Source organism: Pieris brassicae, chromosome 4 (genome assembly GCF_905147105.1).
Source record: "Pieris brassicae chromosome 4, ilPieBrab1.1, whole genome shotgun sequence".
NCBI lineage: Eukaryota > Metazoa > Arthropoda > Insecta > Lepidoptera > Pieridae > Pieris > Pieris brassicae.
The window spans coordinates 4,922,829-4,943,351 of NC_059668.1; the positions used below are offsets into that span (position 1 = coordinate 4,922,829).

The 20,523-nt window shown below is 32.4% G+C and overlaps 1 protein-coding gene and 1 long non-coding RNA gene across 5 annotated transcripts in view; one reads left to right on the forward strand and one right to left on the reverse strand.

Annotated features, from left to right (window-relative positions):
- The first annotated feature begins 986 nt into the window (after nucleotides 1-986).
- On the forward strand, nucleotides 987-2,923 carry LOC123709100. Its single transcript, XR_006753679.1, has 2 exons — nucleotides 987-1,123; nucleotides 1,796-2,923. It is a non-coding gene; the product is annotated as an uncharacterized LOC123709100 (long non-coding RNA).
- The window catches only part of LOC123709099 (cytohesin-1), a 33,863-nt gene continuing 15,481 nt past the window's right edge, over nucleotides 2,142-20,523 (reverse strand). For all 4 annotated transcript variants that reach the window (XM_045660228.1, XM_045660227.1, XM_045660226.1 and 1 more), the window contains 7 exons: nucleotides 17,329-17,461; nucleotides 13,569-13,767; nucleotides 12,933-13,194; nucleotides 10,110-10,228; nucleotides 9,247-9,358; nucleotides 7,369-7,499; nucleotides 2,142-6,236 (listed from right to left, as the gene is read on the reverse strand). In XM_045660228.1, the coding sequence (XP_045516184.1) occupies nucleotides 6,101-6,236; nucleotides 7,369-7,499; nucleotides 9,247-9,358; nucleotides 10,110-10,228; nucleotides 12,933-13,194; nucleotides 13,569-13,767; nucleotides 17,329-17,461 (1,092 nt within the window). In that variant the 3' untranslated portion in view covers nucleotides 2,142-6,100. The remainder of the gene's footprint in view (nucleotides 6,237-7,368; nucleotides 7,500-9,246; nucleotides 9,359-10,109; nucleotides 10,229-12,932; nucleotides 13,195-13,568; nucleotides 13,768-17,328; nucleotides 17,462-20,523) is intronic.

Sequence of the window (20,523 nt, forward strand, 5' to 3'; positions counted from 1 at the left end):
TATAAAACACTGAGAGAGTGTCAATCAGAATATAATATATAAGTCCGTGTCTCTTCTTAGAACATAATAACATAAAGAACGTTAAGAAAGATGAAATAAACTTCAGATTTATTTCATCTTTCTTGACGTTCTTTCTACCCTGCAAATTTTCTAAGAATGTAATAATTATATACCACAAGTACCGTTTAACAATAACAGCTGTTATTAAACAGGTCAACCGTAACACTAGAAGATAATTAGCCAACCGCATTGTGGAGTTTCTTTCTAAAAAATAGATTTATGTTGTGCAAAAATTAAATGAATCGTTATATTACTAACTGTTTTATAAGAACAAGTTTTATTTAGCTACTTATACAATATATATAATGTATACTGCCTGCAGAAAATGGTTAACGTACCAGTTCGTACAAATAATGGTTCCGGATTGGTAAGTATATAAGGCTGATACACTGCTACTCCTAAAAATATCAATGATGCAGACTCAAAATCGTACCTACTTTCTCAATAACGACTTACTCTCAAGACAAGCTATGTGACATTGTTTTATAGGAATTCAATCATTAAAAAAAATCCTAGAATTAGCTCAAGTATTACTTACGTGTGTATTAACATAATCGATCATCAAGAACAAGTGTTCCAGTGTATTATTTCAGCAACACTTACGCAATCAACGTTTCACCGACGGAAAAGGAAGCACTTCACGCTCGAACAGAGCTGAAATATAACTACTTAAGACACTTACCTCAATAGAATGTTTTGTATGTGTTTTAATAATTTTACCAAATAAGTGCTGATTAAGGGTCGATAGTGATTTTTCTGTAATAGGAGGTAAACGGGCAGGAGGCTTATCTAATGTTGTGATACCGCCTTCAATGGACACTCGCATTGCCAGAAGACTCGCAAGCGCGTTGCCGGTCTTTTAAGAATTGGTACGCTCTTTTCTTGAAGGACCCTAAATCGGATTGATTTGGAAATACTTCAGTGGGCAGCTGGTTCCACATAGTGGTGGTGCGCGGCAAAAATTGACTTGAGAAACGCTCAGTTGAGGAACGACGGACATCGAGGTAATACGGATGGTATTTTGTATTCTACCTTGAAGTGCGAAATTGAAAATCAGCTGCAGGTATTAAACAACTCCTTTGAATTCCATTCCATTCCATGGTAAATATGGTAGAAGATATAGAGAACAAATTCTAGTTACCTAGTTTATATAATTATTTAGTGTTATATACTTATATTGCATTGAAAATACGGGATTTTAGATGTGACCAAACCCAATTTCATACTTATGGTGTAAGGTCATAAGTACTATAAACCCAGAATAGTTGCAAGGGTTTTGTCACATTTTACAAAGAGTTTGGTAATAGTTAAAAACATTCAGCCTTATTCCTTAAGACAAATAAGTCTTTTAATTATAAGTATATTCATTCATCTCTTTTTAACAAGTTTTGTTTTAGATGTAATGGAAAGAGACAGTCGAAATCTGAAAAATGAAAACAGTGGAATTCGGCTTAAAAATATAGTTAAAACAAAATTAGAATTATTGAAGATAAATTTATTCTTTGGCAAAAGTAGTGGACTATATTAGTATATTGTCTTTGGGGGTATTAAGGAACGTAATGTTTATCATTAGCCAAAGAGTATTTGTAACTAGAATTATTAATTACTACTCATTTATGTAAACAACTTTTTGAATTATATATATTTACAGCAAATTTTAAGGTGTCTATAAAATTTTTATTCAACATTATTTGTTATCTTCAATATAATTTATTCGGTGTTGTACCTTTTGTAGCCATACTATACAACCGTCCCTTCAGGTGTAGACAAAGACAGGACAAGAAGGTCCCTTCAAAGACAAGCTGTAGTTTGTGAATTCTATAGAATATATTAGAAGCTTGTGATAATAAAACAATATACAATTGGCCTTGAGCGTATGGGTCAAGATCGGGCAGTAAGTCAGGAGTTGAACCGGCCTACGTAGAGCTGGATCGAGTGGAGAAGCACCTGCTGCCGCTGAAAGCCAGGAATTGGTGGGAGGTGGTACAGGACAGGGAGCGCTGGAAGTTTCTAGTATCGGTGCCCATGACACTTTTTAGTTCGCAGAGCCAGCGGAATGTATGATAATAAAACACAACAAATAAAGATAATAATGTATTTCTTTTCTTACAAAATTATTTACAACACTTTATTATGCATGTATCCATTGTCATATGCAATAGAGATAAATTAATTGCGGCCATTTACATAGCATTAACGATAATTACATCTAAAACAGATCAATAGGCACCATTTCCTAAATACTTTAAAACACGCTAAAGGACTCTACATACTCCCCAAATTTAAAAGCAATAAATATTGGAATGTTGAAAAATTCAAAATACCCCTTGGTGACTAATTTCAAGAGATATACATGTATGCCCCGGCACTTAAATCGGTACGATGTGACAGCGCGTATGAAAACACTTTAAGAACTTATTTGCCGGGAATTTTAACTGATGGCTGCATTAATAAATTAAAATCGCAATATACAATAATGATATATGTCCATCATTGGTTTGTGTAGAGTCCATATATTATTTACATTTATATTGGTTTATGGATTAGTAACTTCTAGAATGCATCGCCTTGAGTATATGCGCAGTTACATAATTATCGACATAAACGCACAAATAATATACATATTTTATTGACGTGTTCTCTATATATACAAATACGTAATACCCGTGTAGGCAATTGTAATATTTATCTATAAAGGTTTTGTTATGATCTTTAATCTTTTATAGTCACGGAATAGAATACTTGGAAGGGCATAGTATCGCCTTTTTGACAACCCAATTTCACGTTGTATATCCAAAGTATATAAAGTATTGTTTAATAACACCACAAGTTGGCTATACTCTTTTCCATCCAAACAAAACTATTTCGTAACCAAAACCAAATTACCAGATGTACTGTTGAGTATATTTGGAAAACTTTCGTGAACAGTCTTGTTAAATCATTTGCGTATGCTTTTAGATATAAATATGTGAAATTACTCATATATATATAATAAGTTAATATATTAAATTGTTTTGAATAATAATGCAATGTATCGGATTTAAAATAAATTGGCTATTATTAATAAGATTACAAAAGAAATTGCCATGACCATTGTTGTATGGGATTTCTTTATATCATAAAATATTTTTATATAACTTGTATTAAATAATATATAATCATAAGAGACTTTCACAAGACGATATTGACGTGATCTTAAAAATGTGTTTGATTATATGTTCTAACCTAAATTTCATACCCTGTTAGTCCTACAATAGAGAAACTAACTATGTGATAAAAGTTGAAACTATGAATCGTTAAAACGTCGACCTGAGTCCAAAAACCTATGAAATTGTAACATGACTATTAATACTTATAAACTATTTTCAAAAATCCTTGTCTTTAAAGAATATTAATTAGCCATAGACGCAACACTGATAAAAAAAACCGAAGAACGATAGGTATTTTATTAATAGAATTTTACCTAAGTTTCTGTGCTCGGCTCCTAAACTGTGTTTAGATCTAGGATTTAAGTTGAACCCTAATTAGGCCGTTTTGGCAGTTTCTCGGAAATTTATTGTCATGGTAACGTAGAATTAATGATACACTGAATTAACTGGCAGACCAAGCGATGCTTTTCTGGACAATAAGGACCCATAATCCTTTCATTATAAAGAGTTTTATCCAATATTTGAATGATTTATCACGCTATTTCGCTTAGTATTTATAAAACTGGAAAGAACACTTAATTTCCTTTGTTAAAAGATGTTGAAGATAGATAAAAATGCAATTCAAGAAATTATGATCAACTTATTAGAAAGATAAGAAAGTGTACGAAAAATGTTTGAACGGAAAACTTTCCGTGTTCCTAAAATAAATTAGGCCATACAAAGAAAGTATATCGTGTAATTTGTGTGCTTTCCAGTTTTTTTTAAGTTCCTTCAGTCTTTCTTATATTTAGATTTAATTTACTGTCTTAGAGAATATAGCATTTAAATTGGCCATAGCATTATCGAAAACAATATTAAATAGTACGGTCTTTGATAAAAAAATATATGAAAGTCCCAATAAAACCAATCCATATTTCAAGGCAGGAAAAATTATCACCTAAATAAGGTGCTACTGCGCCAACTACGATAAGTTTTGGTATAGTCTTATCTGCAGACAGTACGTAATCTATTGCTTTAATACATTAGCCAAGATAAATATTCTATTCTTCACTAAGACAGTAAGAGCGAGACTTTAACACCACCTGCGCCAGTACTATGCAACTTCGAATAGCGATGACGGTTGTATGTAATTTCTGTATATTATTTACTATTTCCGTAACGCTGATGAGAACCACGCGATACAAAAACTCAACATTGACCACGTGATCGCTATGAGTTACAGAGTACGGACACTGTGGACGTACTTTAAACAGTCTATAATTATATTCAAAAGAAATTTTGATTTTTAAAAAGAAAATATGTTTATGCTCACTATATAGGAAACGAACTTGTAAAACATGAGTCAAATATTTTCCAAACTCAAGTAACGAATGCAATCTAATTCAAATTCCACATAAAAACATTTATTTTCAAAAAAGGTTGTTTCTTTAAAAAAAAATAATTTCATTCGAGTAAAATATCGAATTTCTCATTCGAACCCAAGATTTCTTCAGACCTGTTTCCACAGAAACACGTTTCATAACATTCAGACCTTGTGGCCTGATGCCATTTATAGAACATATCAAATTTGGACGACTACGATTTTAATTATTACGTAAAATTATCTAATGATGTCCTTTTATATGTACGAACGGGTTACATAAACCATTCGTAAATGCTTAGACTGGTAGATTATATAACCCGTACGTAAGACAGAGTAGTCATTCAAATGAAATTTATAATACATTATTTCATTGTTCATTTAATAATTATTGTTCCGCTGGAATCAAAACCTACGACCTCGTGATATTGATTAAGTCCCTTCATAGGTCCAAGATTTATTTTTCACTGAATATTTCCTGTTACATTATTGTGACAGAATTTTGTTTTCTCTACATCGCGTTTCAATATTTCGCACGTATTAGACGGACGTTTGACTGGTACACCAAACATCGCTACAATAGCTTAAAAATAAAATAACATCTATATTCACATACAATATTCAGACGCACTTGCGTAATACTTAGGCCTGTATAGATAGTGCCATCTATAAAATCTTCATAACGATCTTCTGTTACCCTTTGCCTTTAGAACAGTTCATGGTTTACATAATGAAGTTAAAATACTTTTTATTTCTCTCGGGATAAAATATCGCAAATGTGTTGGGGAGCGTTCAAGTATTACGTAACGAATAGGGGGGGGGGGGTATCTTCTCTTTTAAAACGTTACGAAGCGGGGATTGAATTACACGTTATTGTTAGTATTATTTTCCACTTTCCAGTACTCCAGTTCCTCTATTCCAGTACACCACATTTGAATGTATGAATGAATGAAACGTTACAGCGCCTTTCATGTGGGGGGGTCAAGAACTTTCAAAAATTGCGTGACGTAATACTTGAACGCTCCCTTGTCTGTTTTTATTATTTATTAACGGAGAAGAAACCGCTTAGGCTATTTATTCATACTTGTTAGTACTACAAAATTTTAATTTTCTTACTTAGGTTTTACAAATACAAGTAGGTTCGGCGGATTGCGGATATTTTTTTTCAACTTGGACTTAAGTTTTGACTGTTTTTTTTTAATATTGATGGCACAATCTATATTCACTTCATAAAACATCTAATACCAATATTTAATTTAACGCCCTCTATACACAAATCGCACTATTTGCTCGCAAACCAAAGACATTGTTTCAGATAATTGTGACATTTTGAGCTAAACATAAGGTCTTATTTTGTATGTCCGAAGAAAATGTTCAAACGAAACTTCGAACGCTCTTCTCTTATTAGCGAACTCGCTTTGCTCTTATAATCTAATAACATTTAAACAAAATTTCACTCTCAGATGATTTCTAGTTTGGTACAATTAAATAAACCAGATATATTTGGAGTCCTTTACATACACATTCGTTGCTAATGTGCCGAGTGCACACTGTGTTGCGCTTTCTTCTTCCGCTGCGCCAACATATCGTAGAACGGGTTGTGGCTAATTGATCGACGTAAACATTCGATCCATTCGTCTCTTTCCTCCACCGTTGAGGCAGACATTCTGAAAGTAAATTTATTATATCAAGATATCATTTATGCTGCATAGTATTGTCTTTTGTTAACATAGCTTTTACACATTAGGAAAACACTTTTTAAACGGATAAAAGCTATGTATTATTATTATAAACTTATAATTATTTACATAATTTTAAATTTAGATTTTTCCGACGTTTCGCGTGCTTTACAGCGTGCGTGGTCACGGTGACTGAAGACAAAAGGTGTTGAATGTCAAAAGTATCACAGCTGTAGAGACAGTTGTGTTATCTGTATTTATTTCCCCGGAGTTGGTATCGACTAAATCACAATCAATCAAATCACAAATCCTCTATTTTCGCGGATTGTTTGTCTTGGGGTTTTAATTTGGATGTTATTGGATCCCAGGTGTTTGATAATTTTAGGACGTCTTCTCTTTTCAAATTGGGGTGTTTTTTTATTTCAATGGATTCGCGTACCAATCTTGGGCAGAATATTTTTCCTTTTCTTTAAGTACTTTCGGTTGGTCAAAGCGTATGTAATGATTAGGCCTATCTAGTGTGTGTTCACAGACTGCTGATTTTGTGTGTCGTCTATGTCTTATGTCCGCAATGTGCTCTTTGAGTCTGCTGGACATATTGCGTTTACTTTGCCCTATGTAAGACAGGCCACAGTCGCAATCCAGTTTTTATATACATGCATCTTGCAGCGGCGTGTTACTTTATGTTATGTGTTTAAAAAGTGTTTTCTTAATAATTTATGCTTCTAAATTTATATTTACTGCCAGCAATTATGGGCGTAGAACGGGCGAGAGAAACTGACAGTAAAATCTTTAACACGAATCATAGAATAATTATAATAATACTTGCTGAACGAAAGCATTGTGACAAAGACAACAATAAGTAATACAAGACCACAAGGCAGATCACAGACTTACTTGACTGTAAAATATGAAGAAAACAGACATCTGGACGAAGATCAAGGTTTATAAACTGCATTGTTTTTTTTTTGTTGTAAATTTATATTAAGTCATGTGTAAACATGGTTTGTTTTGAAGAGCAGTGTAAGATATACTGGAAATCCAATCTATTACACCATTCTATTTAATCAAAAACTATAAACCTCACTAAAATTATAACGATATATATAAGGAAACCAACCTATATACTGTGTGTTTTCCCTCTACGACCTTTCCCTCAGAATCAGTCTTGCACGCCTTAATTAGGTCCGCGCCGCCACTTGCATACAACTCCAAACAATGCGGCCGTTGACGATCACTCGCTGGACGGACCTAATACATACGAAGATTATTATGTCATGAAAGATAAGACATTATTCGTCGTAAATCATCAACTTTTTGGAATAGGGGGAACCGGCGGCTTGCGTGTATATACAGAAATACCTCCAACGTCAGCAGAGTCCACAAACAAGTGTTACATAGTACCTTAAAAAGAGCTGGTTTGTGGAACGCCAGGTGTCGAGGTGGAAAGGATTTCGTATTCTGCCTCGACATCCGATAATTGAATTTAGCAGATATTAAGTTCGAAAAATTCTTAGTGTAATATTTTATTTGATATATACGTATTTATAAAAATCTGTGTTCTATTTAAGACGTGTATATTATATAATGTTGGGTACACTTATATGACATATAAATTAATTTTACACATTGATGTTTGTACTGAACGAAAGTCATTATATATATATTGTATTGACACAAAACAATGGCGTGTAACCGATAATGATACTTTATAGATTCGTTGGAAAGCATAGCATAGAAAGTTTGCGCACAAATTGTCGGGAACTAATTTGGTATCAACATTAGATTACTAAGGTGATTTGCAATGTATGCATGTAACTTATCTCAGTTAATTATACCGGTTACAGGAAGGTTTAGTGAAATGAAACGGAAAATTGTTAAATTAAAGTTATTAAGTATGAATGGTTTTTAAAAACAGAGGATAGTCAATATTATCTTGAAATCTTTTATAGTTTACATGGTCTTGTGATTTTTATTTGTCTTAAACCTTTTTTTTATAATTTATCGTATTAGTCCTCTGTTTTTAAAAACCATTCACACTTAATAACTTTAATTTAACAATTTTCCGTCTATAAAGTGTTAGTGTCGAAATCTTCAATACCGTGTCATCCAAATTTTTTGTTCCAAATACTTATATATCAGTTTATATCAAATGCGCTTTAAAAATAATGTAATAAAATAGTGGACATTAAACTAACATAAACGATGCATGAGATAATTCAACAATATGTTCACCAAATGCGCCAAATTACGTTCTCTGCGTGTTGAGTAATTAAAACTGAGCTCTTATCTGAGAATAACTAAAGCAAAAACGTACGTAAAGTATTTCTTGGGTTAAATTCCCGATGTAACAAGGAAGCTTCCGATGTTACGTTTTATAGACAAATAGCCTAAAGGACAATTTTGATAAAATGCATACGAATTTTTACGTGACTTCAAAAAACCATTTAATAAGCGCATACATATGTGCAAGAAAATACAATTTTAGATATCGCTAGCTGACCCCGAAAACGTCGTTTTGCCATATAACTTATAGGAAACATTTTTTAGTTCAATAAAAATAATACTATAATAAAAAATAGGGGTTGATGTTAAAGAGGTCTAAGACAATTAAGGGTTATATGTATTTTTATATGTTGTATACAAATAAAATTACTTATCACTTAGGGGGTTGAAATATAGATAGTAGCCGATTCTCAGAATTACTAAATATGCATAAAATTTTTCTTAAGATTCGGTCGAGCCATTTCGGAGGAGTATGGGAACGAACATTGTCACACTAGAATTTTATTTATATAGTGATAATCAATTTTAGTATTACAATCTCGCCAGTTTTACAGGAACCTGTAAAACTTTATTATTGTAAAGAACTAAATATAAAACTAAATATTGTTTTATTGTTGTAAAGAACCTAAAAACCTGTACATTTTATAAATAAATTTAATAAATACACGACCTTTTACCTTATAAAACGTATTAATAACGAAGGTTAACTCACAGATATATTTTCTAATGGTATGATTCCCCTAGGCTCCTTATCCGTCGTGTACTCGAAGTAATATAAGCAGTTGTCGTTTAGAATGAACCAGCGTCTCTTCCATGATTTATACCTGAAATTATTAAAAAAAAAATTTACAACTATTACAGTACAACAAAAGAATTGCTACCAATGATTATACTAATTTATTTTTACAAGTTTACGTGAATTTAAATATCACTGCAAGAGTTCTACGATAATATTTATGATCAGAATCGAGACTATACGCCGCCAAAGTCTAATAAATTCTGATGGAGTCGGACATATAGTGAAATTTTATTAACTTAGTACTAAATGTGATTCAGAGTTACGTGAAGAGAGGAAAATATAAGGAGAAAATTTACAGAAGTTTCTAGTCGCTAACATAACAGAATAATGTAATACAGTAGATAATAAACGGTAGATAATACAGAGCCTAAACGCTATCTTAATCTCACTTATCTTTGTACTAATATACAATGTTTACGTTACTAGAAAATTTAGTGTTTTTTTTAATTTTCTATATTTTGCATTAAATTCATAATTCTATGTATTTGTTATCAATGTATATGTCAATTGGAATTAATACTTTTTATTACTATGTTCGGAACATAGTTTATAATTCTAAATATATATCTCGATATTATTATTTGTCTATTTTGACAATTCGTAAGGTGAAATACATAGCAAAATTTATATTCAGTATGCAGGGTCGACTCCGAATATATATAAATATAATATATTATTTCTATAGAAAATTCTCATTCATACCGCTTTCATGAAATGCACAATCAACTTCAAAATGCATTAGGTATTAGGTAATGTGATAATTTAATTTGTCTCACCTGCCACCTTGTTTCCAAAGCCACCCCTCCTTGTCCGGGTTGAAGAAGGTATGCATAAGATCATTGCCGTCGTCCTCTGGGATCTTGAATGGCTCCGTCTTTATCGACTCGTATAAAGACTGAAAATAAATGACACGTTTTAAATAATAGTTGTTTCTCTTAATTACGTCACCAATCAATGACTCCAAGACGATTTAAAATTATTTAGAAAACGATTAATTAACGGAGGTGATTCCTAAATTAAAACAACATGCTATCAAATGATGCTGACTTTTGACATGTATGTACACTCTTGGGCTTCGTTCAATCAAGGAACATTTAGGATGTGAAGCACACGAACCGTCCGTTTGCTTTTAAAAAAATAAAAGTAAGTGTAAAAAAAAAAGATGCTCACGTCGACAATGATAAGTAATGTTCGGCCAAAGTATTATGTAATAAATGGTTGTAACCAAGCGCATAAAACACAACAAATTCCTCGATATATATTTAATACAATTTGAAATTGATAAATACGACTTACTCAACCGGTCCGTCAAATGCAACTATTATCTGGCATTGCTCAAAGTGGCGATAAGAGGCCATTATATTGACATCAAATATCATTTATTTACTTTATAATGTGCCGTTTACGTCAGTGAGAGATTAAGTTAGTTTATACATTAAGTAACAAATTTATTTTGCATGTCATAGCTAAAGTATCCTTTTATAAATATGGATATGTATTTATCAAGTAGCTCTTTAACGGGACATCCGGGAGACACATTTCTGCATCTGTTTTTTATTGATCATTTGCCTGACGCATGCTCGTTTTTGGTCGGTCGTAACAGTTTGGTTATTTGAATTATCTTTCATAGACCTGGGCCTTGATGTTACTTCACCAAATCGAATTACGGACCTTTCAATCATACGAATATAATGTTACATATACTCAGCAAGTAACCTTCTCTATTATTTTTCTATTTATGACGTAATTTATCACATTTATAATGTACGAACGGGGCGGTAAAAATGTAAATTGTAGGTATAATAAAATTATCAACATCATTGCACACAATAAGTCCTAGTTACCTAATTGATTAAACAGAAGTTGATAACCAATTAAATACGAGGAAAAAATATATTAAGTTTTACCGTAAACAATTTGCATAACATATTTCCGTAATAAAATAGAGGCGTCATGCAATATTTCAAGATTAATTAGGTCTGGCTCGTAATTTTTTAAACAACTAAACTATATTAGATCTTTTTCTCTTAGCTCCTTTATTTTTGTAGTACTTTTTATGTGATTGCCTACCGCCATCCACGGTCAACGCCAAGAGACTGACTGGTGTGTATATTTTAATATTATTGTTTTTAAACTAAAGCAATTTTACAATTCTTTCACGTAAATAAAGGATGGCGAGTAATGTGTTTAATTTAAATATTCAAGGCAATTCAAGGAAGTTTTTAAAAATATCGTAACATTTATGTAAGCTGTAAAAATTTAATCGATTTGAAAATTGGTACACATACATTACATACAGTCTTTGTCAAAAAAAACGAAGAAACAAAAAAAGTCCTATATCTTTATCTTGAAACTGTACATTATTAAAAATAACCATGACAACCTAGCAAATCTTTTTCATAAACAATGTATGGCGGTTTACCCCTTTTATACATCTTAAAAACGCCAAATACGTGTGACTGAGTTTCAATGATTCGAAACACACACGTACAAGGTAAAATTACAGTATTAATCTTTATCCTTATTTTGTCCTTACAAAGTGAGAAAAACCGTTTTACTTGCAAAATGTCATGTGCAGGTTTCGTCGGTTGCCTTAACATTTACTGTATAAACTCTGAGCAATACCGAATGATTTCGAAAATATAAATGATTACGCAAAAAATGCATGCTAATACCGGAGTTTAATTTTGTCGGCAACGCAACCGCGAGCCCTCTGACCTTGAGTGTCTATGGGCGGCGGTATCACTTAACATTACGTCTTAATACAAATCCATAAAGACAGAAAGAGTAAAATAATATTCCTAATGGTGGGTCTGGTGTGTGTCTGAGAAGAGCCGAGCACCGCATCCTAAGTATGACTTTTTGTCAAACTCCCATTTAGCACCAAGTCTGACGTCTGAGTCAAGGGTGTAAATCCTTACATAGCAGAGATTAAATACAATGTAGTGAATCAAACATCATCTTCGATTTTTTCATTGAAGGGGGAAACGGGCAGGAAGATCATCTGATGTTAAGTGATCCCCGGACATCGTACTTTCAGTCCTTACGTAAAAGCCACAGATGTTTTAGAAGCTACGTTTAGTATTAAAGGGCTGATAAGTTGAAATGATTTTATATTAACAAAATTTGTTTGAATTTCTTATTTCTTAAATTCTGAACTAAACATTTTATATTTCCACATTTAAGGCATCACCGACACAATGTATAAATTTGTAGTCCTAAAAATTTCAATAAACAATGTACCTACAAACATTGATTTTTCCGTTTAATCTGTGAAAAATGTTTGTAATTCTGTTACCACAAAAGTAGGCTAATATTATAAACGAGTTAGAATAAAGTCGCCTACATTTGTCATGTACTATTAACATGCAAGGGTGTTTACACGGGACATAATTTACTTTTACCTATGTTTTGGGACACATAGCTTGTAAAAGTTCTCTATAAAAAGTATGAATTATTGTTTTACGTCAAGTCATGATAATTAATTCATATAGTACATAATCATACATATATAGATGTAGTAGTGTTTTGGGAGAACAAAAGGCACCCACAGTTTTCGGGTGCTGTCTTTGGACATTGTAAATCATGATTTTACTCACCAAGAGCAACTCCTGGGGTAAATCACCCCCATTATTGATCCCTCGATTCATGGCAACAAATTGTTCCGGCGAAGGCTTGTCTTTCACGCTCGGGTTATGTAGGGAAGTATTCAACATAATAATCGCAAAGCTGAGTACATAACATGTATCCGCGTTCGTGAATATATCGGGGTTGAGCTGACAATACCGCTGTGCAAAACTCTCCATCATACGATCAATCTTCTGCGCTTCGCCAGGAAGACGAAAACTCCAAAGGAATTGCCTGAAATTTAAGAGATACTGTTGATATTTCTAGAACTTCGTTACGTTCTCTAAAATGCTAACACTCGCGATTTTTCAACTTAATTTATGAAATTGTATCAAATGTAAGTTTACTTAATTTATGAAATTGTATCAAATGTAAGTTTACTTAATTTTACAAATTAATTAACCTTGCAGGTAATACTGATCATCGTTCTGTGCCTTCATGCCGAAACATGATTAGGTAGCAAACGCGCATGAAAAACCGAGTCACTAAACATAGCTAGAAAATAATAAAGTAGAATCAAAAAATGCTTATAAAAAGCCAACACAATCAGGTAAAAACTCAAACAAAACATCTATACGATCGGCCAATAATGATACTAGATAATGTACCTTAACGCTTGAACTAGTATCAAGTCTGTAAAGTCGTGTAGCTCGACGAATGCTCTCAGTACTGCCTCATTGAAGTCGGATCGCTCGCCTAGGTAATCGCCTATTGCGGTTTTACTGAGGCCTTCGCCTTTATGTAGAAATTGCGCCACGTCCTCTGGTGTCCTTTGTAGTAATCCGTTCTCGTACAAATACTCTATACCTGTAAGTTTCATTACAGTTTCATTAACATGCCGGCATGAACAGCTCGAGTACGAAATTGCTTGACTGAAGCCGAGTACAAAATGAGCTCTGTTTGGTTCTACTTTGAGGTTTCTATATATGACGCTGTATGAAATGTAAAGCAAAATAAATATTCTTTTTGTTATCTACAGTAACCAAAACAGATAGATAACAAGTATTTAGATAAATATTTTTTGTATCTATTCTTAGTCTACCATAATTCGTTATGTTAGCCCGACTTACATTAGGAGATTAAAACCAAACTCCTACTCCAGCTATTCGACTTTAAAAAAACATTTGCGTAATGCAGACCGTTCACAAGGCACGAAACATCGTCAAAGCTCAATCACGCCGTCTACGGGTAGGCTTTTTGGCGTAATTGAAAAACGAGATAGTCAAAGGTATCGTTATAACAAGATCTATCAGTATAAAAAGTTCTTCATTTATAAGATACGTATTGCTGTCAAATTGGTTTTAACGAAACGAATTGCTGCCTGTGAAATAAAATATAAATTGGCTCAAAGTTTAGAAACGATTTATTGCAAAATTTATATAAAACTTTTTGATGGTTACAGTTTTGTGACGACATTATTATATATACATAGCTACCCTACATGGGACATATATTACATAGCATATCGGAAAACTATATCAATAACTTTTAGTCCGTTGTCGCCACTATCGTCATTCCTTACTTCCTACCCTCTGACGTCACACCCACACCCCGAGTAGGCTTTCACATTCCGAGAAATCCAAAGCTAAAAGTACTGAATAAAATTCTTTCTTATAGGATCATTCCCGGTTTTTGTGTGCGCTTGAAAAACGTTATTTTAATCGTGAATTCTTAAGCGATTTTTTATTATTATATATAAATAAATTACAGCATTACACTCCTATGAATTAGTAAGGAGTAAGACACTACGTTATGAAGTATCAGTCAGGTGTCAGTATAAAATAGAATATATAGGTATTCTATACCTATATATTATATATATGATACATATCCACGTAGTCCAAAGCGTAGAATAAATATTACAATTTATAGTATTCAGTAAGGGGACTTAACGCCCAATTTGGTGCCTAGATCTATGCCGAACTTGTTTAAATATTTACCAAGTTAACCATCCACTGTATACAGAAAAAGTTATTTGTAAGTAGCTGTGCGCTCAAATAGTGCTACATACACTGAGGAGATTGCTATTAACTTTTTATGCTACCATATAATGTTGGACTATGAATAATTGAAAATAGCAGGATAATAAATTGTCTTAAAAAAGCTGCAAGTAAAGATAGCATTTGCTAACGAGTAGCGACTGATGATTTCGCATAAATTGCAGCTGTAGTCTCTCTAAGCACTGATTTTATTAGCCTTGCAATATTGACTATGACAAATGTGACCATGATGAGAGTTAGTATTGCGCTACAATTGCGTAGTAATTTCTGTACACAGACCATTAAAACAATTTATCGGACTATTAGGAATACCAGTAAAACAAATGAGCTGTAAATAGTTGACGTTTTTACTCTGTACCGAGACAAATTATGATGACGCATTTGATGTTGATTGTCTGTATTACGATAAAACGAAATTTTACAGCTTCTGTGAGTTTGTCTTTTAAGTATATAAACATATGTCAACCATAACCGATAGCAAACACGTTAAACAACGAAGGAATTCCTAGTTTAAAGAACCGAAACCCAGGACCTGAGAAGGTAGAGAAACTGTTTAAAAGCACAAACTTATTTTATTAAGCCCCAGTAAGAGATTCAGTGTGCTTCTCATAAGCCCGAAGATTTTTGGTTATTCAGTTATCTTATGAATAACAGAAAATTTTAATCAAGGAATAAATAACCTGTCTGTCGTCGTCAGGTAGACGAAATTACGTCAGAAGTCCAAATCAAATAAGGGAAATATATATTTTGCACATTGCGGAACTCCAAAACAGGTTATATAAACTAATTATTACTGTATCTATTAAAAAAAAACAAGGCAATATATTGTCATTTTCCGTTTTCCTTTGACGTCGAGTGATTTAGAAACTATTCTCATAAATCATTGTTCATATAGATGAGTGTAAAATGAATAACACGCGGTCTGTGTCAACAATGCAGTTTCGCAAGACAAACCGTGAGAAAATAAGCACCTGTCTCAATTGCTGACACACAATTATTAAATATCATCATGAAAATTCCCATACAAACATAGAAAAAAAATGAATATTATGTAATGTATGCCCTCCTTACCGACTATTTTAAAGCTGATCTCAGAAATTACTGGTTCGAATTAAGAACATGTTAGACAAATAATAAGGAAGTAAATTAAGTACCTAACAACTCTACAATCCAATAAACACCTAAACCAGCAAACTAGAAAAAAAGCATGAATTATTTTTATATATCGCTTATAATGAAAACTACATTACCGAATCATTATAAAAAGCGTATCTGCTTCTGTCGTCGAGCATCGCAGGTAGGTTATACTTTATATAAAAACTAGACTACGCTACAATATTCGAAATGATGTAAAAGTTTTTTACGCGATTGGATTATCTTTAAGTGACTATTAATTTGACATAGTCTGTTCCCTAATACCGCATACATATTCTTCCCATGAGAAATATGAACACACGATTGAAGTCAAAAATACAACGAGCTTAGGCTTCGCATGGTCGGATATTTATTTTATTAAATATACAATAGTCAGACATATGGTATTAATTTCATACCTTGTGTTATATTATCGAAGTTTTCACACGCTATCTTTAAAAAAATATTATGGCATGTCAAAGATAATGTAGGATTCTAATGGTGAAAGAATTTCACATCGGTCTAGTAGTTTCAAAGCCTCTATAATACAAACAAACAATCGAATATTTACTCTTTATTTTGTATTTAATATTTTTGAAGACTAGTGTTTAGCTGTCAATAATAAATAATAAAACATACAATGTGTTAACATATTTAGCACTAAACATTACCCACACTTTCTTATAAAAAAAGCAAACGTGGCCATTGCCAACTTAATTAAGGAAACCTAACCTGAAACTCGTACCTAGTTATCAGTTTCTAAAACGTGCGGTCGAATAATTTAACATATTACGTAATATTGCGTACAATTGTATCACGTATGTAAATGGAATTTAAATTTTGATATTTAATATTCATAATTTTATGTAATAGTCCTTGTTTATACAAGTGAACTGAATATACCACTGTTACGTTTCACGTTATATCTACTGTCAGGCGGTAAGTGTGTTCGATATTAAATTTTTGAAACTTATACCATCATTAAAAGTTATCGCGATCAATCATTTAACCTTCAGATGGAAAAGGCTGACGATGTGTTAGTTCACCTAATAATGTTATGTTCACGAGATAGTTTAGGTCTTTAAAGTATGTTTTTATATCAGATTCATAGAATTTAAAAGTAATACATAAATACTTCTTTGTTATATTAGATGTTTATAAAACTTTTCAAGACGTTGTCTAAGAATGCGAGGACTCTGCTACTAGTGTAGTTTTAAATCACAGTTATATTCACCTTTCTTTGGGTCCATATTAAATTTCTTTCTGCCTATGCTCATCTGTTTGGCTTTACTGTTCTGCTTGCACTCCTCCTGCCCGTCAAGGGCCTCCAGCTCGGCCACCACTTCTCCCAGTTCATCTTTGAGTTGCTAGAAAGAAAGAAACGGACTTCAATAAATAACTACGTGCGACGTAATATAAAAAAATATATAGGGACCAGGGGAAATATAGAGAATGAAAATTTGTATAGATTTTCACCATCGGTGAAACTCTTCCTTGGAGAAGATAAAGTGCTTAGCTAATGCTTTCCTAACATCGTGGGCCCATATAGTAAAGTGTCACACTACAGCAATATATAAGTACATTTACTAGTATAATGAATCTTTTACGACTAAAATTTTTCATATAAAAAGACAAAAAAGTTTGTTAAGCACATCTAGAACAGAGGTACGATTTATTATTGTAATAAAAATATAGGACGAGTTTTTCAACTGAACCTCAGTGCATACAATGGTTAAAGCTACAAAGAAAATATCATATTCAGTAGGCTGAACAAAAGTAAGCCCAGATGAAAATGATTACGTACACCAGTGTCATTTATCGTATGCTGCTTGAATTCAAAATATCACCCCTTAGAATAACGTTTGCTGAAAGCCTCTACCTTTACGTTAAATACTTTAACACATGCTTACAATGTCTAAAAATCCTTCGATCGTTATATGAATCTTATCTATTGACAAAGATAATCGTGGACGTTTAAATCTAAATTAACAGGCGGTTCCTCATAAACTGTGTCATTTATTAACCACAAGAACTTCATATAATAAAAACATAAAGCTATAATTTATTTATTGTTACAAATTTAGGATAGAATAAACAATACTATGGATGCATGTACTTGCATGTACAAACAAAGTATTCAATTATCCCAGCAAGACAATGACGAAACTGTTCTCAACTCTAGACTAAGTTCTATACCATAAGCACATACTGAAGTTCTGTTACCGAATCTACAGTTATACGAGCTCAACCACTTCGCATACGGAAAGACATAGTCTTAAGATCTCCTATAAATATATACTATTAAAAATGTATTTGATATTTTCATAACGCAAAGCACACTGTTATTAATTTTCCTAAAGGAATGAATACTTAATATTGTATAACTAGTTCAAATAAAATGAATTAACGCTGTACCGTTAATAGAAGTAAGAATAAAGAAATATCTTCAAGCGAATACAACCCCACGCAAGATTTTTTAAGTAGATAAATTCCTCGTTAGCGTTATACTCTCTAAGGCATGTATGCTTTATTTAAAGGCGCAGGGCTCAGTGTCTTGAATCTCTCCGCGATACGGTCTGACGGCGCTCAACATAATTTGCGGTCGGCAACCTATTCCCCTGAGGGATACGCTACTGGTCTTCCGTGTCTAGACGATGAAATAACAATACTATATTTTATAGAAAGGCATTTTCTTTAAATGACAAATGACAATGTAAATATTTTTATTTTTAAACACAATGTTTTAAGATAGATTTAAATTGGTCTTTTAGACAAGACAAGTGTTTTATTTCTTGTGAGGAATAAAAATAATAATAGAGCGATTTTGTGAACGACACTATATATCCTCCATTTATTTAACAACGATACCCTACTTAACACGATATGAGAGCTAAGAGCCTACAAGAGGTTTATTAAGACTGTCTAGACCGGTTTTTTCTAGTATTCATTTTCTCTTTAAACTTGATATCATTCTCTATATGTACTGAAAATAGAAAGGTTGAAGGAAAAACATATGACAGATGTAACTTCGGCTTAAGGTTACTTTCGCAAGCAGTCTTACTGAGTATTTATTATTAACACTTCGTTGCAATATAAAAAAATTAACATAATTAAATGAAAAAGAACGGTAGCCTAATCGCTTTCGAGCGATCTCTTCCAGACAACCACTGTGAGAAAAAATGTATTAAATTAGATAAGGTAGGCAAGTGCAAAAATACATATTACACATAGTTATTAAGACAAAACTAAACAGGAACAAAAAAACGATACATGAAAAATATAAAGTAATACGCCTGTATAATATATTTTTATAGACATAGTTTGTGATCAACCTTCTGTGCCACCCGATTCGAAGGTCATGATGTTTTGTTGGGAATCGAACTCAACGCCTACGGGTAACCGTGTATCCAGTAAGTTTAGAATAAAATTGAATTAGTTATAGCAGATTAAGTTAAATGAAATAAAAAATTATAACTGAATTTACTTATATTCCATTTTAAAACTATGCAATAAAAAATGTTGTATCTCAAAGCTTTAATATCTACGTCAAAGCTTAAAGCGTGGTTAAAATAGAACCTTTCACCGATTAAAGTGAACGCATGCGTTAAATTCGATATATTATATATGAAATAAGTCACAATGTATAGTAAAAATTGTGAAAATAATTTAATTTATATAATAATTTGTTTTAAAATTTTGTATATAAACCAGAAAAGAGAGAGTAGAACCTATATTCATCACGCTAGGCTTGTTTTAATTTATTATTATTTGTCGTAATTTGAATTTTATTCTAGTTTTTAAACATATCTTAACATAAATTCCGCTGTAATTTTCATTAAAAGCCAACAGCGAATGCACCAATACCTTTATTTACTTGCCGTATTAACCTATATCTCGTGTAACCAAATGTTAATAAAAAAACATCTTTGAATACTACTCAAATGCTTTTCCTCGTAGTAAACAATAATCATTACAATACCGTGTCTAGACATATGAAACAATCATGTCTGAATCACTGCCCAATCAAGTTGAGTCACTTTTATTTTAAGCAAATGTATATTTAGACATTAATAAAATACTAAGATGTTTACATTAACGAGTAAATAGCGGAATATTTATAGAGCCATAGGCGTGAATCGTGCCCGTTAACTGGAGTGCAGCGATTACAAACAATCCCTCTTAAAAGAGGAACTTTAATGGCGTCATCGTATCAAATCGAGGGCCAAAGGCATCGTTATCAGTATGAACCCTTGATAGAGATTTGCGGTTCTTAAATGTAATTGACTACGGGGTTCCTTTTAGTTAAGGATTAAGGAAAATCTATGGTTCTAATAAGACGGGTGTCTTATACGTGGCGTAAATATTAAATTTGCCGGATTATATTGGAAATGTATCTTAATATTTAGTTGCTATTTTATTAAAGGTAATA